We start from the raw sequence: 26,584 nt of genomic DNA, 5'->3' as shown, positions 1-26,584 counted from the left end.
GAGGCCAGATCCTGACGCTACAGATGAAAGCAGGCTCCGTTCTGCAGGAAGAGACGCTGTTTTCCACCCCACATGGCTTCTAATGTCCCAGATCATCTATCTTTACAATCACTTTACTGTCTTCAATCAAAGCAAACTAGTTTGTGAAGCATTCGGACCCAAACGAGAATTACTTATAGCCATTATTTTAGATGAAACCTTATTGTCCTACGCGATGATTCGAGGGTTACATAAACTTTAAACAGCGTTGTTGCGTTTCTGCAGCCTGGTTGAGGTTATTGCGAGGCCACGGCGACAGTCACTTCCTGACTGTATAGATTATATACGCAGATCAGCGTCCAGGCCGACCTGAACCGTCTGAACCATCCGACAGCGCGTTCAGCAGGAAGACGGCGATATCAAAAGTGCAACGCGCGCCACGCCAACGTCCCCACCCGGACACGGGGCCCTCTGTGGCGGCCATGTCGGGTCATGTTGCAAATGCTAATGTTAGCTAGCAAGTTTTTCTTGTCCAGCAGGAAGGACAGCAGATGTTTGGAGCATTTTCATCGTTACCTATGACTTTGCAAAGAGCCGCTGTGATATTTATGTGCACCTAGCTGTCGCTAACTGACTGGAGTCGCGTAGATTAAAGAAATCTGACAAAGTTGGTGTTCTTGAGCTGGCCTGCCTGGAAAAGCATATTGTTTTCTACATCTATGTATTTACAGTAATCATACATGGTCTATACTGATGACCGCAGCGGTAAATATAGATGACCTACGCTGATTAACAAAGTGAGGACAAAGTTTAAAAGTATTGCTGAGAAACCACACCCCACCCCCACCCCCTCCCCCTCCCTTTCTCTGCACCCTCACGTTTGCAAGGCCGTTGACGGTGAGATCAGTGGAGCTTCAGCTACAGACGGAACGTCCCACCCAGTAAACCGGTGAGGCGTCGCCGTCGTGTCCAAACGCCTCGACCACCAATCAGCCTGATGACGAAGGCAACGCCGCCGCTGTTCGTTATAAGCCCTTAACGTAAAAGTGACACGAGGGATGTTTCGTCGCGACCTGACTCATCCTCCCCCCGTAAGGTGAATCCAGAATCATCAAAATTAACTCTATAAAAACAGACGGTAGGTTTTCTATCTCATGGAATCATGGGAAGACACGTTAATCCCGCTCCCTCCAGAGGTGATGCTCTCTTCTCCCCTCCTCTGTTGCTCCGGTGAGGGAGCCGGCGCTCTGATGCCGCTGCTTCCGGCGCCCACGTTGCCACCGGCGACGCCTCTCTGCCTTTTAGGCAGCGGACCCCAGAGGAAGGCGTGGGCCGGCCTGTAGTGCTGGCGGGCGTAGCGTAGCAGGCGTCTGCGGGTGGCTGGCAGGCGGATAGTGTAGACAAAGTATTCCAGGATGCTGTGCTGCATGTTGGGGAGGGTGCTGTGGCAGAGCGACTCCTCGAGGAACAGGCGCACCAGCGGAGCTTTGAAGCTCTCGTATCCCAGCTCCCCCAAGGACTTCAGGATGCGGGTGATCCGAAGGTAGTTGTGCTGGGACCTGAAAAAGACAGGTGGCGTGAAGATTCACACGTAGCTTCTGGTAAAAGTTGGAATAGATTTAGAATAACTGCTTTACTAAACGGCTGAAACTGTGTGTGTGTGTGTGTGTGTGTGTGTGTGTGTGTAATTACTCATTAAGGTGTCGGAAGCGTTCCTGCCAGTTAGGTGCCCGAGCTACATTCCCGCTTTTATCCAGCAGTTTGACGCCATAGAAGTCCAACATCAGGGAATAGGCCACAAGGAATCTCCGCTTCGCTTCCCGAGTGCTTTGGAATTCCTGTTGGTTTTTCGAATACAGAATCAAAGCGGAACCTCAACATTTGCTCTCTGCTCGGGCGATTTCTGAGCAGCTGACACGTGATGTCTTTGGAGTTATGAGAGATGTGGAGGGATGATCAGATGTTAGCTGTCCGTCAGGATGCTAGCAGTGTTAGTGGATTCTGTGTGTGAGAGTCTTACTTTGATCTCATCCTGAGTCAGTTCATGTGCGTAGAAGTTGAGCCCTTGTTCTCTTAATGGGAATAGCCTTCAACACAGAAACAGAAATGAGCCAGAAACAGAATCAGCGCCAGTTTGGGGGCTGGTATTTTAAAAACATGTAGCATTTCCCGACACTCTCTCTGCTTTATAGCTTTTAGCACCAGTATCAACAAAGAGAAATGGGGCCACTTCCTCCTGCTGAACTTCTGTTGCACTATAATCAGGACTCACAACTGAATCAAACCACTCCCTTTTTTTATGAAGGCACTTGCTCGACAAATAGAACGGTTGTCAGGAGAGGTAACTGTGACCCGAGGTCACGTGTGAGGGAAAAAAAACTGCTCACCACTGAATGTAGGTGTGATTGTGCTCCAGTTTGTCGTAGTCGCCTCTCCACTTAGTCAGGATCTCCTCGATATAGATACCTGAGGGGAGATGGGGGGAATTAACTGTGTGTGTGTGCGTGTGTGTGTGTGTGTGTGTGTGTGCGTGCGTGCGTGCGTGTGTGTGTGTGTGTGCGTGTGCGTGTGTGCGTATGTGCGTGCATGTGTGAAGCAGTGGCTGAGGACACTAATCTTCTGGTCTATCCCAGTCAAATATGACCTTCAGCCAAACACAACTCATTAAGCTCAATGTCAACCCATCTTTAACTGTAGTGTGTGTGTGTGTGTGTGTGTGTGTGTGTGTGTGTGTGTGTGTGTGTGTGTGTGTGTGTGTGTGTGTGTGTGTGTGCGTGCGTGCGTGTGTGTGTGTGTGTGCTTGACCTCACCATCAGGTACCAGAGGGATCTTGTTCAGGTAGAAGCGCAGGTTGCGATACTCGTTGGGTTGGTGTGATTTCCTGTAGTTCTATATTAACACATGAGCAGATGTAATACTGCAACCCACCACCAGGCGCCTCTAAAATGAGTTGTTCCGGTATAATCTGAGGTTTCTCATTGGTCATCTGTAGATTTGAGTGTATTTCTTGTGTGTGCCTTGACATGATGTAGCTTAGCTCGCTGCATCTATAGCTTTTATCTGTGTGTGTGTGTGTGTGTGTGTACGCGTGTGTGTGTACATACAGGGTAACTGTGACGGTATTTATAGAGGTCACGTGCAGCGTAGAAACTCCTCTTCATCTTTGGAAGAGACTGAGGAGATCCAAGCATCTGAGAGAAGAGAGGAAATAAGCACACAGTCAACCCATAAAAACTCATAAATGATGCACATTTTCTTGGATTTATATTTGTACAATAAAAAGATCAAATCAAACAGCCCCGAACGATTTAAAGGAAAAAAGGAGAGTCACCAGGTCAAAGAATGACGATGCTTTTGAATATTTTCCCAAGAGGAAATATTGATTTTATACGATGGCAACGACACTATTAAGAGTGACGTCGCGTAAATAATAATTCACCAACATCAGGAAAGCAAGATTAAATGTAAGTACATGTTTTAAAAAAAAAACACGTGTTTGTCATATTTCCACAAATGTGAGAAACAGGCTTCCACGTGTGACTCCGGTGCGGGCAGCAGGGGGCTCGGCTGCCCTCTGTCACGGCCTTGACGCCCCCACCGCCGCCCAAACACATCCGCACATCCTCCACGGAGCCGCGGGTACCTGCGGGGACGCGTCTCCGCCGGCTCGGTCGCTGTCCGCCGGGCTGACGGAGTCCGAGATGCCGCTGTCATCCTCCGCCGGCGGCGGCTCCTCGCTCTCCGAGTCCGACCCCCAGGTCGAGTCGCATTCCTCAATGGTGCTCGGCTCCTTAAACCGCCAGCTGCCCAGCAAATTTCCCATTTAAACAGTCACGCAGCGCCCCTCTCTGATCCTCTTCTCTGCTCTGGACACGCTACATAGTCCCCCTGTTAGAAGCCGCAGCTTTAAATGGCAGAAAAACGGGGAAATTCCAGATGAGCGGGGATGGTATGAGGAAGGATCAGTGCCGCAGAGGAGCAGAAGGAGGTCTTAAAGCTACAAGCTGACGAATGCAAAAAATAAATAAAGACAAAACACACAAAAACACGCTGAAATCAACACTTGAACGCCTGTTTGTCAAAGCCGGAAATTCAGATTAATCACAGTCAACTGAAGACACACATTTATTTAGGTCCTAACATATATTTATCGGATTGATAAACATATGTTATATGTTTATTTATATGTTTGACCTCTTGTGTATTTAATTAATTGTTTTAAAGGGATAGTTCGCTCAAAAATTGAGACTTCCTCATCAGTTTCAAGTATTTCAGAGCTGTCGTGTCCGCAGTTTTTGTTCGGGCAGCATCGTTAACGCCTCATACACCGCTGGAAACAGCATCAGCATCAGGACCACAGCTGCGTCACGTGACGTGTGACGCGTGTGAAACACGTCTAGTACTGATTCAGAGTCAGATTCTACTAAGAATCACTTTACTTTGAATGATGCTTAGGTGAAACAGCAGATCGGCGGCCGTTTTTGCGTCTCTTACGTCATATGAGGCGGCCAAATACGTCACAGCTGACCAGGAAGTGCGCCGTTACCGCCGCCTGCTGGAGGTGTGAGGGAAATAGACGCTATATATCGGCGTACGAATGATAAACTGTTGGGTTTTTTCCCAAAAATGTCTGAAGATGACGAAACACTTAAAGAAACATACAGAAAATAGCATTTTTTTACTCTGAGAAACACTTGGAACGGCTGGTAACTTAAAAAAAAAGTCATAAAAGCGAGTCAAAGCGAATATTGTTCTTGAAGACTTTGCCCACTAGAGGGGAGTGTTCACTATAATATGCAAATGTTTGCGTGTGTCCTGTTTATGGAAATAAACGGCATTTTACAGATGTAAATCGGTAACTATGGTAATCACTAATTTATTGTATGTTACGTGGTGTCTGTGGCAGCCATGAGGCAGCAGAACCACGTGATTTCCAACAGCCAATTAGGAGGGTCAGGCATAATTGTACATGACTAACCAGCACAATTAAACTAAATCTGACTAAACCTGACCTCTCCACTAAAGAGGGACCTTTATAAGTAGCTTTAAAATATGTCCTAAAAAACATGATTTTGATCTTTAAAATGTATTATTTATTTCTGTTAATGAATAATTCTGCACTTTGTGATAGCTTTTAATTTATCTATCGATTTTTGACTGATCTTCCTGCTTATCAACTGAGATGGAATTGTTCTGTTCACAGGCCACCGCCAGCATTTAATAACGCTCATTTCAGCATGTTTGATTTCCTGCGCGTGTTCTTGCATCAACGTGTACTGCAGACACGAGCGCGAGCCAGGTCTGAGTGCAAATTCCCTCCGATTTAAACCAGCACCTTCATGCAGAACGACGACCACGCCCGCAGGGATCCATCCCCTGTCATTTCGGATTAACTGTAAGCAGCCAACACAGATTATGGCTGATGAGAAAATCGTTATCTCTCCGCTTCATTAATTGAGATGGTGATTGTAAACTGTTTCTGTTAGGCGAAGCGCCGCTGACGTGGAATGCAAACATGCTTTTGGTCAGACTCCTGCCTTTAAATAACAAGTGTCAGCTGCTCTAAGCAGTATTCCTGCTTTGGTTGATGTCACACAGAATGTGGCTTCTTCAGGCGTGCAAAAATGCGCTGGCAGCTAATTTTTCAGTCTGGCTCTCGGCTAATGACCAAGTGTCAGTGTTACAGATGAGACACAGACCTGGAAACAGCCTGTAGAGCTCACAGATGATGATCTCTGCAACAGGGTGGAAAAATAGCGACACCTTACGAAAACATCAGGCCGGCAGAGAGCAAGTTGAGGAAATCCGCTGTTTGAATTTGAATAACGATGGATCGCAGAAGCAGGGTCGTGATTGTCGCCAAACTTTTAGCTTAAGTTGAAGTTTGAAGTCACTCAAACTGAAATAGAACATTTGCAAGCAAACTGTCAGGAATTCTTAATGACAGATGTTTGGCTATGCTGTAATTTGGCAGCCAAAACATTAACAATCATGAAAGAATATCGTAACAGCAGTCTAAGAAAAGGCCCGACAACAGACCTGCTGGCGCGCTTACAAAGCCTCCTCATCTGCATCCAAAGGTTTAGCAGCAACTTCATACTGCAACAGTCTAGCTAGCACTCACGGAGGGGGACCAGCATCAATATTTAGATCAATATTTAACATATAAAAGAAACCTGGTGCTGGTTTGGCTGCACTTCTACCTCAGATTCTCCGTACTGAGATTTAACGGTTAGAACAGGCCGCTCTCCTCTGTCATGCTAATGGCGGACAGATAGATGCCAGCAATTCAAGGTTAGTGAAAGAACAGAGCGTTTGGTTGCCGGGCACGTTCGGGGACTTTCCTGTGCTGGCTGTACAACAGGCTGGCTGAGTTACAGCCGTCAATGTCAGTGCACAGACGGCGCAGAGCGTCTGAGGCCAGAGGCGGAAACCGTCAGGAGGCGGGACAGTTCACAGGTCACCGTGGGGAGGCAGGGAACAACCAGTTTTATTGCATCTTTTGGGGGGGTAAAGAGTTGCTCCTGTGGAAATTTGATGCTCAAAGCAGCAAACCGCTCCACCGCTCACACACGAGAGAACTTTCCCTCCATTCGGCTGCATTTTTCCCCTCCATAAACTCCAACAACAGGAACGCTTTCTGCCATTTAAAAGTGTTTGAAGAATGAACTTTACCTCGTGAATAATCATGCATCTCGCGCACGCTGGGTCTCTGCTCAGAGAAGCATTAACCGTGGTTCCTGAAGGCACCACTTGACCACACAATGCTCATTTAAGGCCCCCGAGCAGCAGCCTGTTTCTAACTGTGGAAAAGAGGACCAAAGAAACATTAAATCCAGTGGGCACCAGGCTAAGATGACCTGAGACTTTATACAGGGGCTAAAAATGTTCATTTATGTGAAATCTCTGTGACCAGTTACCAGTTTATCTCTTGTATCAGTAACAGCCTGGAATGAATCGGCTGCCATGTCAATGGGAGCGTTTCAGCACCTGCCAGGGAAAACATGCAAGAAATAATTATGTTCAAAATGATAAAGTCCAACATAATAAAGTTCTGTGGCCTCTTTCAGCTGACGCATGTTTTGGTGGCTATAATACGCAGAGCAGCGCTCGTGAAGGATCAAGATGAGTTCACATGAGTGACGACAGATGCTTAAATCCTTAATCTGCCAGTTTGCACCCGTATGTAATTTGGATATGACTAATAACACACGTGTTGAAAAGGTTTTACTGTTGTTTGTAACTCTTGAGCAAGCTTAGCGGCCGTTTAACTGCAGTTGCGTGGCGATTTGTTGCTGCAGATTAATCAAAATTCTACTTTTAAAAAATGGACTATACAAAAAAGAAACAAGGTGTCATATTTAAACCCAAATCATTGGTGTTTAAGTGCATGAGGCGGCACAAGAAAAGTCTGTTTGTGTTGGAAAATGCTATAGCTAATGCGAATATTTGAGTCTTTGCACGAGGACGAGGACGTGTGTGAATGGGCGTGTCCAGGTGGCATCATTAGTCGCTTCTATTCAGGGATTTTAAACCCTGACTTTATCAGCTCTAATGTCATCAAATGTCGAGTGGTGCCCCTGACTTTCTCTCCGTCGCCGCACACAGCTGATCAAATCTGCCAACAATCTGTGGAAACTTATTTCTATGCTAATGGAGCAGACAGCCGCGTGGCTAGCAAGCTGCCATTTTCCTGCAGGATTGAATTATCCCTCTTGAATCGCACCGTGAATTTCCATATTGCATTTTCAGGTAGGATGTATGCGCACGGTGGTGACGCCCGCGGGTCAAACTCTTCAGAATGATACACAAGTAACCATTAACCTCCCTAGTTCTCCCTCTGGTTGCTCCTTTGTTGTCATGGTGATGTAATTTATAGAATACTTTGATTAGTGAACCCAGATTATTAATGACCATCGACCAATAATCTCACTGTATTTTTCCTGTATTAAGATTATGGTTGTAAATCATCAATTTAATGGGGCCCATAGTCATTATAGCTTTATCCATAGGAGGGCTCACACACAGGAGCCTGGTCCTGCTCAAGGTTTCTCCCCTTTAAAAGCTGGCTTTTCTCGCCACGTTGCCGTTGGGTCACATTCTTGATTGTAATGAATAAATGTGACACGATCTGGATTACCAATGTTCACTGGAATAACCTATACGACCGCCGCTGAAGGAGTAGTGGCGTTACGGCTGATACAGTCGTCACTTTCACTCGACCATATCCAGCCGGCAAGTAAGTCACTTGTACAGATGTATGATATTTATTATCCGTATTCTACATGTTTAGAAGGGAGGCCGGGAAGCGCATCATCCGGTCTGAGCAGCGGCCCGTTCAGGAGCGATGCTTCGTTCAAAGAGTCGGCCCAGCGGATAACGAGCGGGGAGAATAATGGACCCCGTCTCATATTTGTTTTTCCTGTTTTGCTGCTGTAAAGCAGCCGCCGCCGCTGTCACCCCGTGACGGAGCGGTCGGGTAATGCCGAGCAGATTGGAGTTTCGGCCGGGCCGTCCAAACATTCCTCACTGTGAGCGGAAGCTGGGAAAATAAACCGCAGCCCCGACCGAGGCCGCGCGGCGTTTAGTCGGAGCTGAGGTCTGCAAACTGACGCAGCAGAAAATGAATTCAATATTCACACTAATTAAAAGCGCAGACGTCGATGTTCCTGTATCAGCGCCCGGTCGATACTGCGGCTCTGACGTCCTCCACAGCAGAACATCTATTCCAGCGGCCTTCAGCCCAGTCCTGCGGGGGTCACCAACCCATCCTACAGCTCGTGAAGGCAGGTGGATACAGCTGGATTAGGGCCCCTAACACAAACAGGGATTCCAAAGTTCTGGACTCATTAATGGGTGTGTTTGGGAGGCGATGATCTAATCCGGTGGGGAGGCATCACGGGTGAGGGTGGACCGTCAACACATCGTGTGTGGATGAGCCAATGAGGCCGGTCAAACGGACCCGGGTCTGTCCGTGCAGCTCTGTTCCCTGCAAATACAGAGTAAAACGTCACGTATCGGAGGGGTCCGATCCACTCCAGGCGGTCGCTTGGCGCCGCGACGTGACGTCGGGGTGATTTTTGATAGACTTTGGCATGAAAATGGAGGCTTTGGTGCCATTTAATCTATTGTTACTCGTTACTTCAGGCAGATTTCACCACTATTTCAGATATTAGCATCAAAATGCTGTTCCTGCTCCGTCACCGCGGCGCCTTTAATAACATCCGAGGCAATTTTAATCAGAAAGATCTCATTAAAATCACAATCGGCTTCTTGTGAACCGTCTCGGGTTTCAAATTGCTCTTTGTGTGAGCAGAAGAGGGAAGGCGCACTCGAGGCCGATAAAGCCCGACAGTATCGCATCAGAACTGAGACTGTTAAATCGCTCACTATCAACATTATCAGTCTGTTTGAAGCGATTTATCGGGCCAAACGAGCCCATTACCTGCTTTCTCCTAATGGAAATGACCCCGTCCCCGAACCTGTTCACTTTCAGATGGATAAGGGCTCTCAAAGCCCCCAACGTGGTCCACGAAGCTGAAGCGTCTGCCTAATCCAGGCGATCAAAGACGCTTGGTAATTAGTTCGCTATGAGGCAGGACTCCTCTCCTTTCTCCTCCCGACTGCTGCCTTCATCCGCGTTACGGCCCAAACCGACCATCGCTGACTGGCTTCCATCAGACGCTTAAATTAAAATGAAAAAACAAAGTACCTCGACCCCGTGACCCCCCAGTCGGACCACTCCAGCTCATGCAAGAGTTACACGGGTATCTTTCGATTCTGGATGTGCGACCCATTCCTGCAGACGACGGGTGTGCCCTGTGGATTTTGTTTTTAGGATTTAAAAATGAATTTTGCTCCACCTGAGGCAACTCCGCTCTGTGGCTTTATTCTCGGTGGACGCTGACTCGCAACACAAAGACTCTCCCTCTCTGTCTCCATCTCCCTCTCTGTCTCCATCTCTCTGTCTCCATCTCTCTCTCTCTCTCCATCTCCCTCTCTCTCCATCTCCCTCTCTCTCCCTCTCTCTCTCTCTCCATCTCTTTCTGCCTGTCCCTCTTCTCTCCTCCCCTGCTCTGCACCTGCTCCTCCCCTCCTGTCTCCATCCAGCAGCGCTCCAGCCTCCCTCTTCACCCAGTGATGCTCCTCGGCGGCGCACGTCGGTTGGTCGGCGGAAGGCAGAGCGCAGCTCCGGCTCCTTTTCCCTTTTAATCGTCTGGACACCGAAAACGGGAGGGGCGTCAGGACAAACGGGCTTTTTCCGGGGTGTCAGGGCGAGCTGCAGCGGAGGGTGGGACGACGGGGAAGCGTTCGAGTCCCATCCGAAAGAGGCAAAAGAAGAGGAGGAGGAGGAGAGGAACTCCGGGGAAACGGTCCCGGCGGGACGGGAAACCTGAAGCGCTGCGGAAGCTTTCCTTTAAAGTGGACCGGGGATGGCTGCTGCCGGGTGCTGAGCATTACTGGGGGGGCTGCTGGACTTTCCATCAATTCTGCGATGGAGTAAGTGCGTGAAGGTGCGCGGTAACTTTAGCCTCGCCATGAAATCCGTGTTTTTCAGCCGCTTCTTCATCCTCCTGCCCTGGGTCCTCATCGTCATCATAATGATCGACGTCGACACTAAAAGGACAATTCGGGCTCCGGGGGCCGCTCGCACCGGCAGAGCGCAGCGAGCGGCCCGGACCGGGGCGCCTGGGGGGCCCGGTGCCCAGAATCAGTCCGCCCTCCCGGTCATTTACGCCATCACCCCCACGTACACGCGCCCGGTGCAGAAAGCAGAGCTGACCCGCCTGGCTCACGCCTTCCGCCAGGTGCCCCGGTTCCACTGGATCCTGGTGGAAGACTCCACCACGCGCACGGACATGGTTACGCGCTTCCTGGCCAGGTGCGGCGTGCCCTACACCCACCTGCACGTGTTCACCCCGCGCAGGTTCAAGCGCACCGGGATGCCGCGCGCCACCGAGCAGAGGAACGCGGCCCTCGCGTGGCTCCGGCAGCGGCGCGGCCGCCGGGACCCCGGGGTGGTTTTCTTCGCCGACGACGACAACACGTACAGCCTGGAGCTGTTCGAGGAGGTAACCGCGGATGTCCCGACACCCTGCCCGGCTACCGTGAGCCCATGAGCCGCAACAGCTACACCTTCACGGGGGTCGCACCCTCGTTTAGTGATGTTTAGATGAAACTTATCAAAGTGTTTGGGTAAAAAACAAAGGCAGCGCAGGAAAGGTCTGGTCATCTTCTACAAGTAATTTAATGGCCCAAACACACAGAAACCAAAGACCTAATATGGCAATATATGTAAGACAGAGCAGGTAATCAGGTGAAAAATCCAAAGCTTTCAACAAAATGCTGAAATGCTGCTTCAGGCCGAACCAGCGCTTTTGAAAACAAACACCAGTAACCGAATCAATCAATGAGATAAAAACTCGAGCATCTCATTAATTCAAGTGCAGAAAGCTAAACATTAACCTACCTAAAGAAACACGGTGATACAGAAGTTGTCGTCCTCCATACTGGATGGAAGGTGCCAGAACCACCATTACACCCCTGCCCGCTGGGCCAGCTCCAGGATCCCCAAGCCTCTCCTCGATCCTAAAAGGTGTGTAGACACCATGAATGGAACCAAAGGGAGGTGAAAAAAGGGGGAAACTGAAACTCAAAGATTCTCATATGGTGGTAGCAGCTTTGGCTCCACAATTTTAATGTCGTCTCACTTGATTTATGAGCAAACTCCAGGTCCAGCAGTGGTGTCGGTCCAGGTACCAGCAGCAGAAGCATCTGTGTGGAACCGCTAACAAACCTCTTCTGATTGTTGCTTGTTAGTCCTGATGACTGCTTCAGGCACGGCAGGAAGTGCCGTACTGAGCTTTCAGCACAGCGACAGGTCAGGGTGTCTGCCTGCATGTCCTGTCGGTTTCGGTTCCCTTTTGCAGCACTTTGGGTCTCCGTCGCCGTAGAAAGGCGCGCGGTCACGTGTTTTGGTTCTCTTTTCAGTTGTAAGCTGCTTCTTTGCTGGGGGGGGGGTTTGTGTGTTTTTACTGAAATGCTGCACAACTGGCAAGGAAAACAATGGCAGAGAGGTTAAAGAGAAGGAACCTGTTCTGACCCGTCTCTCCTTTTATAGGCGGATAGCTGAGATTAACCTGGTTGTGATCATTTGTGTTATCACTTCCCCTGACCGGTGACTGGGGGCAGCGTAAGGGACGCTGCGTCAGCCGTCTGTGCCACAGAAACAGCAAAACCACAGAATATAAATAATGTTTGTCCACGTTAGTGACCGCAACGTATGAAATAAAGCATCTTCTTGTTGTTAGCATTAGCCTGTTGTATTGCTGAGCTGCTGTCAACCAATCAATAAACTGCAGTGCATCCGGCGCCGCCCCTGGTTACCGTACATGTGTTAATATATGTTGGTTACCATCAGAACCCAATACAGTCACACAGGCCCCCTCCACTGGTGAGCCGTGACTCTGTAACTGAGTCTATTCTGACACTAACACCTATATCAGCGTTGGGCTCTGCGCCTGCAGCTCGCTGTAAAAGCATTGTTTGATTTGTTGATAGTGCGCCGTCTTCTCTCTGTCCTCCTGCCTATTTCATTACCCGGCTCCTCTGTGCAGGTAATGACCTGTCATAGAGAGATAATAGGCTGTCAGGAGGAGGGAATAACCCGGAGAAACCATAGAACGCGAGAAGTGATTCTGGGGGGGGGGGGGGGAATTAGAGGCTATGAAGAACACGGCAGGTATTCTCTGACCGATCTTCATCGGCCTCCACAGAGGTGACAAAGCTGCCCCTTCACTGAGGGAGCACACGACCCCCTACTGTATGAACGCCCCCCCCCCCCCCCCCCATCCCCATGAATCCAAGAGTAATGATTCTCATCAGTTATGTGCAATCATGTGACATTTAAATATCTCTGAAATCGCTGCACCACAGTTTTACTTCAGCCCCCAGCTGCAGAAATGAGTTGGGAGAACTGTTACGTTTAATACAGTGCTGGATGGATCATCATCATCATCATCATCATCATCATCATCATCATCGTGCATAGACCTAACTGGCAATAGAATCCAGTTGCAGGTTGCAACTGAACTGGTTTGTGCGCTACTCTTTTATTAATTTAAAAAGTAATATCGTTTACCATTCCTGCCTGCTGAGGCCATTAAATTGTGTTTTTTTTTAATCGTATTGAAATTGAGACGCTCCATCTAAAAAGGCCATCCTTTCAATATAATCTAATTTACTATAAATAAATAAATAAAATGCAATATTTCAATATCCGCTCGGTCGTTTTCGCACGCTGTTAGCAAAAAATGTTCAACCACTCTCAGCAGTGTCCGACTGAGGTGACAGGAAATTAAGTATTTAAGGCAAGAGTTTAAAAAAGAAGACAAAATCTGGCCCCAGTTTGACAAAAGGGCACAAGTAGCAGCTGCGTCACCTCCGCACGGTCGACGGGGCGGCAGCAAATGCAAGGCTACTCTTTTACGGCTACCCGTGCAGTTACACCTCGATTGACTCTGCTCCCTGGAAATGAGCAGTTTAGCACACAGATCCCTGAAAAACATCAATCCTTTCTTGGTAGTTTCAGTCGTATTTCAGCTATAAGAGAACCAGAGCGTTCGTGCTCGAGCCAGAAACTCTCATCACCTCCGCAGTCCTCGTTGGCATTCATCATCCCTTAATCTGCGATGAAGTTTTCCATTTGTTCATCTGTCACATGGGGACAGAGTGAGGAGAACAAAGGCCCCTTTTCCTGTTTTTCCTTTTATCCTCATGTAATTTAATTAGCGGGTCCAGGGCAGACGCTGGTCCACATTCCAGTAATGCTTGTCTAATGGCAGAGGAGCTGGTAGCTGAGGATGCTAATGCCCGCTGTGACGCTTGAATAGGAACGGAAGGAGGACACAGAGAAACTGTTGACGAAGCCGAGACTCGGGGAGAAAATGCTAATGCTAGCTGTGCATGTGCCATACTGATGCTACAGAGTGGCTCCTCCTGAATCAATGCCTTCTGAGTAAAAGCAAACTGGGTGATATGATGATTAAAATGACATAATATCAGTTGGAGGTCTCCCACTGTCACATTTAGTTCGCAACCCAACGATTTTCACGTAAAATTCGACAAAGCAAAGGCAAATTAAATAAATAATAAAGTGATCACTTTATTATTTATTTAATTTGCCTTTGCTTTGATTATTATCGAACCATGAAAAACTAAAATGAAAGTGAACTTTTCCAGCTGACAGCAGCCAAACAAATGTTACACTGATGCTAAAATAACGAATATGTTATGTCATCAAATTTAATATTCTTTGATGCTAATAAGAGTTTTCATTATACTTTCACACTGTTTGCTCTATACTGGCGAGCGGACATTAATGGAAAATTTGATGGCCTATTTTTGGAGGAAATGGTCCAAAGGATCCAGAAAAATTTAATGATTTGTTATAGAAAATGCCCAGGCAGTGAATTTCACGCGCCCAGTGAATTGTGGGATGGCAGAAATGGAAAATGCTGGGATAAAGGGAGCGGAGAGGAATGGGAAATTCAATTTCCTCAAACGCCTATGAGCAATTATCATAATTACATAGTGTGGTGGGAGAACGGGGGTCTAATGTCAAGGGAAGGAAGAGGGAGATGAACCCTGGCTGTGGTTGAGTTAGAGGTGGAGGATAAGGAGGAAGGCTGCTGTGAATGTAAAAAAACTATTCAGCTCACCCTCTCCGCTGGCTGAAACCCATTTTATGAAAATTAAACTGCCTACAAAGAGACTGACATTTTAAAAATTCCATTTTGCCTAATAGAAAAAGTTAGCAGATATCGGTACGTCAACATTCCTCAATGCTACCAAATACTTTTATTTAAACTGGAGTCAGTGGTGTAGATGACTGGCAAACTGGGTGCGAGTGTGTGATACTTGGACTGGCCTGTGGGGGCAGTAAAGTGCCAAAAGACATCGAGTGTAACTGCAGCCTGGGCTGAATGAATCTACCTCTGGCAGTGTTCTCACAGAACAATTTCGCACGAGCGTGCGTTTCTCAGCGTGAACTTGGGAAAATCAACTGCTTGTTACTATGGTTGCGGCCACCGTGCCGTAACTGTGTACTAATAGAAATGTCGGCATTGACAATACCAATTTAAGCGCTACTGCAGGTGGTTGGATCGAGATGGTTAACTTGGTTAGATGTTTTAATTATCCCCTCAGCTGTGCAGACGTGGGCCAGAACGCCTCTATAGACACGTTCCATCTAAACTATCGGTTGTCGTCTCAAGTGCGTCGGGTTTTTACGACGCCTCATCTTGCAGGACGGCGGACGATCTCATAGGAAACTGCTGTGCGCCACCTTGGACGCACTCTCCATCGCATCAATCCATCAAGAATCCGATCATGCACCATTGTGTCACCCCAGCCTCTCTAATGTGATTCATTTTCCTCCAGCTGATTTCTTCCCTCCCTTCTCCTCCACATGTTATTAACAGTAGGGTGAAAACGCGTTGATTACAACCACAGTCTCCCTCGCTGTCCTCTCAGGCGGTGAGCACGTTGACGGCTCCCAGGCAGGAGACGGGAGACGGGAAGATCCATAATGGCTTCCATACAGTCTGTCATTAAGCCTCTGGTTGGTGCGACGCAGGTCATTTCTCCTGTTTGTTTGGAGTCAGACTCCAGGGGACAGAACGTCCATGCGGATGAAATGAGCGCCGTGTTTTCCCGCCCTCCTCTTTACGCCGGCCGTAAAGTCGTTGAGCTTCTTCCAACAAAGATGACACCTAAGAGGGGACGAGTGATCAGGAGAGGTCCTCTTTTCTACCCATCCCTTCTTTTAACAACTGGTTCAGAAAAGCTTTCTTTCTCCCATGAAAGAGTGGGACCTTTTCTCAAAGTCAGACTTCACAAAAGGAAGAAATTCTCTTTTTCTGGATCAGTTCGGCCTTGCTGACTTCTCCAACATGCCAACTAGGCAAGTCGAAGCTCCTCAGGCACTAAATAAGCAGCATCTCCTCCCAGTAAGTTTACAAAGACAGATTTTCCTGTGATGATGAATCAGATCTCCTGTTTCCAGACATGGGCTGTGGTCCTGCAGTAACCCGACGCCCACTCCGTTCCTCTGAGGGCTGAGCTACCTCAGATTTAAGGATCTCCTGGGACTCTTTAACTGTACCCTTTGCCGATGCAAACAGGGGGATAAAGGCACCTTTGCACCATTCGTCAACAGATGGCGGCGTAAAGATGAGCGCGTGTTGAAGCGGAGACCAGGCGCTGCGTGATGCACCATCTGCTGAAACGCTGTCGCCCTGCAGCTTTGTTTAGACCCTCCAGAAAATGTGTTTGAGCTGTGTTTCTTTGCTGCTTAGCTAATGCTAATGCCTCCTCTTCCAGTCAGGTCTTCAGGCTTCCAGCCTTTCCGGTGGTCCTAGGTGTAATTTCTGGGTGTAATGACACCTGAGCTCCACATCCCTGTGAGAACCAGTGAGAAGCTGGAGGTGGTGCCACCTTTCATTGGCCTCATTTAATGTGGGGACGCCACAGGCGTATGTTTCACGCAGGGGCTGCATTATTGACACATTACCGCATCACTCCGGGACCAGCGTGAACCCTTCTGGTAAATGTTGGCTCTGAGCAGGAGAAAGCAGCGTGGTGGCAAAACTGAGGAACACAGATTTGTAAAATATAAACCAAAGCAAATGACTTCAGGACATTTTATTCAGTGTGGTTCAAGATGCTAAAAAAATGTTGCTTTTCTCGTGGAGATCGATGGATGAAACATTAACGTGGACTGAATTCTGCAGCTGTCAGCATCGATACGGAAGCCTCAGTTAGCTTAGCCCAGTCCCAGTGTTAGCTCTACCCAAGGCATCGTAATTTACATTGTCAGGCACATTAGTAAGTTTTTATTGAATCCCCGCGTTAACATTTATCTAATCGGATGTCATGTAACGCTCAGCCCAGCCTCCGTTACCCCCGACCAGTCATGTAGCAGCTCTTTGTGTGTCTTCACCTCTCATAATAAGTGATTCAGCCGATTTCAGCAGCAGAGCTCAAAGAAGCCCAGTCTACTCTCCTCGCCCAGCACCACTTAATGATAAGAAGCTGCTTTTGAAAAGAGCAGCTTTAATGTGAATTGGAAAATGCAACAGACGGGTGGTGCGCTGAATATTTACGCAGGAAGTGAAAGATGTGAGAGATTATCCCCAGAAAAAAAGGGTCTGAACTCACAGGGAATCGCTGGAATCAGATGACAAACCCAGCGATGCTGCTGTGGGAACGACGTGGAGGTAATGAAGTCAGCCTCGCTTTTCTTTTAAACTCCAGCCAAAAGGAAAAGAAGAGCAGGCTTTTGTCGTTTTAGAACAAACTCAGGAGGCAGCGGGATTATGGGTAAAAAGCCTTCAAAGCTGCTGAAGTCACTGAGCATCTCCCTGACGCAGAAAGAAGAGCCGCCAAGCGTCAGCTGAAGGAGACAAATGGAGGAGATGCAGCTTTGGATGCGTCCGGCCGTCTGATTATCACAATTAGATCCATCAACCAGGCAACAGAAAATTAACTACAGAAAAAAATAGTTATTCCCTGATATTACAGCCTTTAAACAGTCAGCAATTTATTCTCAGCTGTTTGGGCTGATGATGTGTAACTCAGAGACTTCTACGGGTTATAGCCGACTGGCTCTCAAGACAGACAGACGGACAGACACACAGACACACAGTAACGCATCGCTGCTGATGCGTTTGCTGTTGCGGCCTGAGGCCTGAGGTCTGGAGGCTCTCCGGCCGAGCAGAGAACAGCCTCTGAATGAATGGAAGCGCTCCCGGGTTGGAAAAAGACGGATGCCTCATTCTCCGACACACAGTCACAAACCGGTCCACGCACAGTCCGCCCCTCCCCCGCGCCCCTGTATTTTATCTGGCCCCCCCATCGCAGCACTCCTGGCTCTGTGCAAACCCGCCGGCTGTGACGAGGGAAGGCCGCTTCACGCAGCAGATTTCATTCAGTCCTCTCCCAGACTTCCTCCTTTCCCACGTTTCCGATGAAGTGAAAGCGCTTTGGTTGCTCATGCAGGCTGACACAAGCCGCCTCGCCGGTGTATTTGCCAGGGTTTCGGACCTCGTTGCTCTGCGGGGACTCGGTCTGACTCAGAGTTTGCATCCGGCTCGCGTTTGTGCAACGTTTGAATGTAAATCAGCCAAAGACATCACAGCTGCCTGCGTGACCTCAGGAGACGAGGGTTTAACGGGAGTCCAGTGACGAAGCAAAATATTTACACCGGTGGACTTAAGTCAAGGTGATCGGCCCTGAAGAAGATGTGAACTTTTTAGAAATTAATTTAAAGCATCAAAATGAGATTTTCTACTAATAACTCTTCTTATTTATGGTTGATTTTTTAATAAAATGAGTCTTCCATTTCCTACAGTCTACTTAGACAACATGAAACAACATTTAAAGACTCCACAGCCAGGACTTGAACCAAAAACCCTCCGAATCCCAGCTGTCCTACAGCAAGCTACAAAAATTACAACGTGACGACCCGTTTGGGGCCTTGGGGTGATTGGCACTACGCTCTTACCAACTGAGCTAACCAGCTAACACCACTAGCTTCCGCTGCTAGAGATGCTAAAGCGAAGCACATTTGCCAACTTCTTCACCACATCAGGAAAGAATCCGTGTCCCTTTCGGTGAAGCCAAAAGGCTCCTGTGAACACCTTGTGGTTAGTGTTTGTTGCTTCTGCATTAGTTTATTTCCCCTATCTTTATTGCAGATGCGTAGCACCCGAGGTGTTTCTGTCTGGCCTGTGGGGTTTGTTGGCGGCAGGTCGTATGAGCGCCCCCTGGTGTCCGAGGGTAAAGTTGTGGGGTGGTACACCGGCTGGAGACCAGACCGACCCTTCGCCACCGACATGGCAGGTAAGAAGCATCTCCAGTAAAATATGTGATTAAAATACGGAGGAGTAGGCATGACCGCAGCTCCATTGACCTGATATGATCAGGATTGGATTTGTAATCAGATGAAATGACCTGAGCTCCTGTGATCTGATTAACCCTCAACAAACTTCAATTTCTTTTCCATGAAATGGTTCCGTCTTCATCACCGCTGTCCCTCGCAGGCACGGCTGCCGTGGGATGATCAGAGGGAGATAGAGAATAACCGGGAGGTCAATGTGTTTAGACAGTAATCCGACATTTCAAAAACAACTACACGTAGATCTTTACCCGGTCTACGACCTCGGCTTTGTTGGGGAAACAGTCCGAATGTGTGTTTGGTTCTAAAGGTTCTAATACAGAGTAAAGATAAAGTCATGACTTCTATAAATCTCTGGATTAAAAATCCAATCAGAGGGGCGTTCGACATCAGCATTCTAAGAAAAAGAGAGAGAGAGATCCATCATCCCAAACAAATAACAGGATCGGCTGGTCTGTTGATGTTTACTATCACAAACCCACACACACACACACACACACACACAGTTGACTCTTGGGGCTGGTGTTAATTAAACCATGATAACAAGAACTGGACCTTAGTTTCTTCCCACCTTTTCTGCATCACATTAGCAGGATTCTTGGTGATTTCTCTCTCTCTCTCTCTCTCTCTCTCTCTCTCTGTGTCTCTCCATGTCTCTCTCTCTCTCTCTCACACACACACACACACAGACTCACACAAGCACAGTGAAATCACCAGCCACGCTTTTCCCACACCGTCCTCCATAATTACACTGTCATTTTGCAAGGCTGAGGTTTCCCGCCAGCACTGTTTGATGAAGTATTTTTTATTATGATGGGGGGGGGGGGGGGTTCTGGCCTTTAATTTCTGCGCAAACAACAATGGCTGTGTCGAGAGAATGGCCCAAATTGTGTTCGCTCTTAAATTACTATTCATGGCGTTAACGGAGGCGGTGCCTGCGGAACGCCGAGCGAGTGCCAGTGCGTGTCCTAATGGTATTGTGTTAGACAAGGCCGCATTGTTCTCAGATCACTAAAGCCTCCTCATCTATTCCTCCAGAACCAGCGGAGGCCTGACAATGAGGGCCCAGAGTTCTGTTGGCTTCTGTGTGTGCTTTAGTGATTATACACACACATGCTATTAGTGCATGTTAGAGACGAAGCCACACACACCTGCCACCACTTGAATTCATGTATAACAGGGTTTGAGATGCTTTTTTTTAAGCTAACAGACTAGAAGAACTGGATATCTGTTGCTAACCCAAATGTGGCCTCAACTGCATGTGATATAACGCATTTCAGTGAACCTTAATCAACTTTTCAAGTGCAAAAGCGCCTGATTTAGGTGACCCGACCGCGACTGGGATAAACAATTATCCAGAGAACATCTCATGTTTTATTGATTTTGTCTTATTAAAGTGCAGCCTGTCACTGTAGTAGCCGGAGGGCTCCGTGCAATCGCTTTGTTATCCTCTGGCTTTGCGTGCAAAAAGACAATCAAGCTTTCCTGTCGTTTCTGGGTTTTATGCCCTCACGCCGTCTCCGTTCCAGCCCAACGCTGGAGTTTGTAGGATGATGTGAAAAACAAAAGCTTTTATCTCTGGGATGAAAACAGACATGAACACTCTAAACTGATGTTACAGTCTGAGTTTGGATGTGCTTCAGGGAGTCGCGCTGTGAAACGCAGGATTGGTATTCAGATTTAGGCGTCTTTCAAAAGAAAAATGACCAGATTGTGACCGCCGCCGTCAGACACAGGGAATGACAGCATCAGAAAACACCATGGCACCAGGAACAGGAAATAAAAGCACAAGTTCGGGTTGTGAGGGGGAAAGATGAGCTAACCCTGTGTGAGGTGGTCGGAGTCACCCCCAACATGTGGAGCAATCTGACCCCGGTCGCATTATCGGCGCATGGAAACGCCGCCGCTCGTGTCTCAGTGTGTCGTGACACGCAGAGCAGTTTCCAGCAGCTTAGTGACACTCATCACTGCCTGACATTTGCTGGAATTCTCATCTGCCGGGGATGGGCGGGTGAAACGAACAGCAGCGCGGATGAACGCTGCACGCGTGCTCGCCGTGCCGGAACACACACTTGCTGCTCTGACGTGCCGTTAACGCACAATCTGCGATGTTTATCTTCCATCTGCTGCGTTTTTATACTTCAACAGATTCCACAGCCTCGCTTTCCTGGACATATTTCTCAGACCCGTCCACGAAGGCGTCCTCCTGGAAACACCTGATAGCTGCGCTGTTGGACTTGGAACAAAAAAAAAAACCCCGCACACTTCTGTGTTCACACAAACATTCTTGTGGGTCAGTGGGAGTTAGTCGAGGCTAAAGTGGAGCAGAGATACTGCAGAGTCTGGACAACAAGCTCATCGGCATGGCGACGAGGTCCACAGGGGCTGACGGCAGGCGGGATGATGTCTAGCTTGGAAATGCTCTCCTATCAAGCTGTTCCACCCGAGCTGCGTTTATCTCTGATTAATAATACGGATGCCCAGAGCAGCCCCACAACTGCTATCAATCACAACATGTGGCGTGGTCGTTTTTAGTGATGTGTTGACAGCTGAACGTTCCGGCTGGTGGAGGACGACAGCAAGCGCCGGTGTGCACGCTGTGAGTCATGGGTCAGTAACATAGCTGCTCCCCGCGGCGTCGAGAGGAAGCACGGACTGTCAATTCTTAACGGTTCGATCCCACCTCGATCGAATGAACTGCTCGATAACGGCACGCTGAATGGCGTGCATTTGAGGCTCAGCAGTGAACCGCCGGCGACGTCCAACATCACGGAACGATGTGTCGACTGCACCCAGCTGGGTGAACCAGCTCCACCTCTGACCATTTAGCAGTGATCAGTCACACAGGAAGCCTCTGTGTCCGGGGGTCAAAGGTCATCTCCAGAGAACGCCTCGACCTTCAGTTGTGAACATAATGTCAGAGATGAACTCTGACTCGTCGGGTGAATCTGGTGAAGCAGCACTTTGTCCCCACGTCTCTGCCGGCATCGAGAGTCAACGCCCTGACTTCCTCTGGAACTCCTACCCTCCTCATCACTGGTATAATTATTGCAGAAGAATGGAAGAACCCCGCGCTATATCAGCCATATCATAGTCATTAGATACACTAATGCACTTGCTCATTATCTGCTAGGAACATAATAGACTTATGATGTGCATTTAATCCATATCAATTCTAACCTCTCTCGCTCCTCCTCTCTCTCTCTCTCTCTGTAGGTTTTGCAGTCAACCTCCAGGTGATACTGGCCAACCCGCGGGCCCAGTTCAAGCGTCGTGGCTCCCAGCCGGGGATGCAGGAGTCGGACTTCCTCAAACAGATCACCAAGGTTACCGACCTGGAGCCCAAGGCCAACAACTGCACCCAGGTCAGTTCTCTAAGTCAGTTCTCTATTACAATAAATAAATATTACAGTACTGTTTGATCGCGACATGCCGGATTGTGCAGAAATCTGTCGCGGTAGTTTGTGTGGGAGGCGAGTGACACAGCCCAGACGTATCTGTCTTTATCCTGGATATTAAAGTGCAGTCACAATAATAGCCTCCATCACAGCTGTAACTGACCACAGGGTTTCTGGCTCGGCCATCGACAGCATGAGTCATGCGTTGAGCCGGTGGCACCGGCCAAATGTGGTCCTGCAGTCATCTCAGAAGGGTTGGAATTAACGTTATAGCACCATCAATTCCAGTGTTTTGGTTGGAGACGGCTCAGATTGATGTGGCTCATCTGAAGTCAGCACAGTCCCTGTTGGCCCCGGGATTTTATGAAGCGACTCATCCTCCTGACAACCATCACACCCCCGCCTGAAAGGCCTGGCAAAATGCTTCCTTTTCCACACATTTGTGCAACCAAATTTTTAATAAACTTAAAATAGGAAATACTCCCTGAATAAAGCCTAATAAGTTGAATGATGAATGTCCGGTATTTGATATCTGGCAGCATCTACCGAAATGCAAAAAAAAAAAAAAAAATCCGGTCCAATACATTTTGAGATCTTTTAGCAGGTTTTATTCCCAAAGATCAGCATCTGTGGAGAATATAGCTGCTACAGTCTGGATTCAGTCAGTCCCTGGTGGGTTATGGGAAAATTTTGCAGGGAGCAGAACCCCCCTCCTGGGAGCTGCGGCGGATCATCGTTTACGGCTGGGGCTACAGACAGCTCTGGTAAAACTCTCGTCATTATCAGCTCCATTACACTAATGGAGGTGCTGCCACTGACATTAACACAGGTCATTAGGAGGCTGTGGCACCATCAGTCATCATCCAAACATGAAGACGTGATGTGGTCAACAGGTCTCTGAGAAAAGTTGGTGCACCCTCTCTGGGCGGTCCTGCAGGCTGTAACTGTGCTTTTGCCACCTTAGGTTTGTGATAAAAACGGGACAATCGACCAAATATTTCCCATTCCACCTGAATGCAGCATCATCCCCCCAAAAAAATAGTAAAAATTGGGTCCTGGCGGAGTATTTTATTCTACTAGGAAATAAGAGAAGTCTGGGATAAATAGGATGGAAGGCCATTCTAAATGTGCCATTGAATAGCAGTTGTCTTCTAAAAGGGTAACAAACACGCCCCCTGCTGGTCAAATCTGCTGTCATATACTGAAAATGGAATTCATTTGAAGGCAGAGGTTACTTACAGCTTTGTTGGGCGATGCCACAGCGACTACTGTAGAAGGGTCCTGGATCGTCTCACTGAGTCCTGACCTTGACGGCGAAGGGACAAGGGAGCTCGGCTGATGACCAGGTTGTTACCTGACGACGACTGACGGGAGCCTTGATGCAGTTAGAGGGGGGAGTAAATGCAAGGCAAGTTTATTTATACAGCAGGATTCGCACAAGTCGTGAGATTTTGAATGTGATTCACTGACACACGGGCAGCAGCGCGGTGATTTAAGCACAGGTGTAATGTGTTCCTCCCTCTTTGTGTTAGTGAGGATTCTGGCTGCGGCATTCGGGATGAGCTGCAGCTGTCTGACTGATGTTTGCTGAGACCTGTAAACAGTCAATGGGAACAGACAGCAGTGACAGGACAGGAGAGGAGGGGGAAATACAGGAACAGATGGAGACAGATGATAGCGCAGGAGGAAAATGAGATAACGAGCAGAGCGGGGAAAGTAAAAAGCCTGCATTGGTGGTGGGGGGGGGGAAGGGGGGGTTCCGACTAGATGGGTTCTGGGGAGGATAACAGAATGACAAATAGAGAAGAGAAGAATGTCCGTGTCATGGACCGAGAGTCTCTGCAGCGTTCCATTTCATTTAGATTGACTTTTGGGTTTGTGCTGAACTTGATCTTTCCTTTCTAACGGTGGACAAATGCATCCCAGAGCAGCACTCGCTGCCTTTGTCTTTCCTCTTTCTCCCATTAAGGTGTCGTTACCATGAAGGCTGTTGGGTCTGAAAGCTTATTTCTGGGAAGAGAAGCTGGAGAGGGCAGTCTGAAGATGATAGGAAATACAAATATGAGCACCTGGGACAGCTGAGGAAGACCATTAGTGCAGTTTCTGATGATAAACCTGGATTCTGATGCTTGATTGCATAAACAACAATAACATTTCAAGATGATGATTACACAGGGAAGGTGGCTATTTAGGAAGGTCACACTGTCTGCGTCCCTTAAGTGGGTTCTTAAATAGCATTTGGTATTTTTAGAACCCTGAATGACTTTGAATCCAAGAGTTTTCACCTTTTTCTTTGATTTCAAAGTAAGAGCATATCACTCCCAGGGCGCACTGAACCTGGATTTTGGAATCTGCTTCTTTTTAAAAAAAGAAAAGAAAGAAACGATTGTCCTACCTTCTAGCTTTTCTTTCATTAAAGCAAAAAACAAGAAACATCTAACCTGGTAGAGCTGTTTTTCTCCCAGTTGCCTCAGGAAAATGGAGGAAAAGGGGCAGGAGAGGTAAAACCAGAGGGGGAAAAAGTCAACATGATGAATGGGAAAAGTAGCGAGTGATCTGGGAGCGAGTCTGGGGGAATGGGGACGGCACTTTCAGACTGCATAATTGGTGCATGGACACTTTTCCCCACAGCTCTGCACCGGCTGCTACATTAGACTCGTTAGATATGCAAAGTGGGCCAATTAGGAGCACAGTGTGCAGGAAGTGACACGTTCCACCTAAAGGAGCCCAGAAACAACAGTAGCCAGCAATAAATCATGCTGCTCCGTGTGTATGTGTTTCTATTACACAAACCCCAGAAAAGCATCATCTTAACTATAGAAGGAAATCCAAAATCACCTGACTTCATTATCTCCAATCAGCGCTAAGCTTAGCAATTCCTGTGGTCTGTGTCCTCTACAAGCTACTGCTCCTAAACTGGCCCAAGATGAGCCTTTGCAGTGAAGGTGGGTGTTGCTTCTGATTTGAACCGATCCGTGAGGTGTTGTTTCCTCCTGGCTGCGTGATGCCGTGCAGACACGGGGGGAAGGTATTCAATCTTCCCTGAAGAATGCTTTCATCTGACAGCTATATCATCGCCTCACTTCAGAAGAAAAAATGTCCTTCCATTGAGGGGGGAGCAGCAACCAGACCACTCCTGGGCAGATGCATGCGGCTCTTTCATGACAGCCAGCCACATTAATGCCAGATTCATTTGATTTCGGGGATGCAAAACTGGCAGGGGCGCATCTTTACGAGACTCTCGCCCGCGTGTCATCATGTACGACGGCTGCTTGGATCTTGGACACGTCATTAGATCTGATTGCATGCCATCACCGTCACGCTCAGAAGAGCTGCTTTTGATGGAAGCTCAGCAAACATCACACTTCAGCTCACCATTTGTCCTTTCCTGGCCTCTCTGAATACCAGATGGCATCTGGAGCCTGAATAATGGACGTGATTTAAATGTTTGGGGACTGCAACCAAGTCCAGAGCACATAAAAGCGCATTTATGATGTTTACAGTAGTGACAGTGATTATTTAAAGCGTTGCCTCTGCAGCTTTAGTCCTCAAACTGGTGGAGCTGTACAGCCGTCCACCCGCAGACATGCTGGGTTTATCCGTTCTTTATTTAGAACACAGCCTTTCTGGCGCCTGCACATTTTCTCACCCTTCTTCTTGTATTTTCCAGGTGCTGGTGTGGCACACGCGCACCGAGAAGCCGCACCTCGCCAATGAGCCCAAACATCGGAAAGACACTGTGGTCATTGAGGTGTGAAAGCAGGACGGGGGAGGCTGGGATCAAACAAACGCGAGGCGGAACGTGTCAGGGCGGCATTTCCAGGCCAGCATGAGCAGCAGGATCCTATTTTCACTCCTTATCAGACTGATAAAATCTCTCCGTGGCGCAAACGTGCTCAGAGGGGCTGCATGATCCCAGAGGTCTGGTTTTCTGTCAGACCAGGAGCGAACTCACCACGCCTGATTTACCGACTGTTCCCTCATCCGTGGCTTAATGTAAATGTCTGAACTCTTGCTGAAAAGGGGCCGTGCGAGTCATTTGAATTATTAACGTGTCCTTGTCAAATTAACTGTGCTACTGTGCCGTCGTCCCCATAAACACATTTGTGGTCAGGATGATGAGTGGTGTTGTGGAGGAGAGGACCACGACCAGTTTAAACATCATTACAAAGTCGGTTTGCTGTTAGCGTATAGCTAATTTAGCAAAATGATTGTAAGCAGTCAACCTGAATTAGCACTTAATACATTG

General features: G+C 48.1%; 2 protein-coding genes across 4 annotated transcripts; one reads left to right on the top strand and one right to left on the bottom strand.

Annotated features, from left to right (window-relative positions):
• Positions 1–162: 162 nt before the first annotated feature.
• On the bottom strand, positions 163–11,953 carry ogfrl1 (opioid growth factor receptor-like 1). Of its 3 annotated transcripts, XM_029835810.1 has the most exons (12): positions 11,691–11,953; positions 11,450–11,568; positions 8,620–8,968; positions 6,900–6,969; positions 6,655–6,782; positions 3,623–3,883; positions 3,084–3,170; positions 2,790–2,868; positions 2,367–2,445; positions 2,000–2,066; positions 1,672–1,817; positions 163–1,538 (listed from the first exon to the last, which is right to left on the bottom strand). In XM_029835810.1, the coding sequence occupies exons 6-12, from the start codon at positions 3,800–3,802 to the stop codon at positions 1,127–1,129; spliced, it is 1,050 nt and encodes a 349-aa protein (XP_029691670.1). In that variant the 5' UTR covers positions 3,803–3,883; positions 6,655–6,782; positions 6,900–6,969; positions 8,620–8,968; positions 11,450–11,568; positions 11,691–11,953; the 3' UTR covers positions 163–1,126. The 3 variants fall into 3 exon arrangements, with proteins under 3 accessions (XP_029691670.1, XP_029691671.1, XP_029691672.1); XM_029835811.1 differs by lacking the exon at positions 8,620–8,968; XM_029835812.1 differs by lacking the exons at positions 8,620–8,968; positions 11,450–11,568; positions 11,691–11,953 and having other exon boundaries at positions 6,900–6,974.
• On the top strand, positions 10,518–26,092 carry b3gat2 (beta-1,3-glucuronyltransferase 2 (glucuronosyltransferase S)). The gene is given in 4 exon segments (NM_001037995.1): positions 10,518–11,051; positions 18,738–18,882; positions 22,154–22,302; positions 26,006–26,092. Coding segments are annotated over 4 exon segments (915 nt in total).
• The last annotated feature ends 492 nt before the right edge of the window (positions 26,093–26,584 follow it).

This window comes from Takifugu rubripes, chromosome 4, assembly GCF_901000725.2.
Source record: "Takifugu rubripes chromosome 4, fTakRub1.2, whole genome shotgun sequence".
Classification (NCBI taxonomy): domain Eukaryota; kingdom Metazoa; phylum Chordata; class Actinopteri; order Tetraodontiformes; family Tetraodontidae; genus Takifugu; species Takifugu rubripes.
Note: the sequence above shows the minus strand (reverse complement) of the source record. Positions and strands in the feature narration are given on the sequence as shown.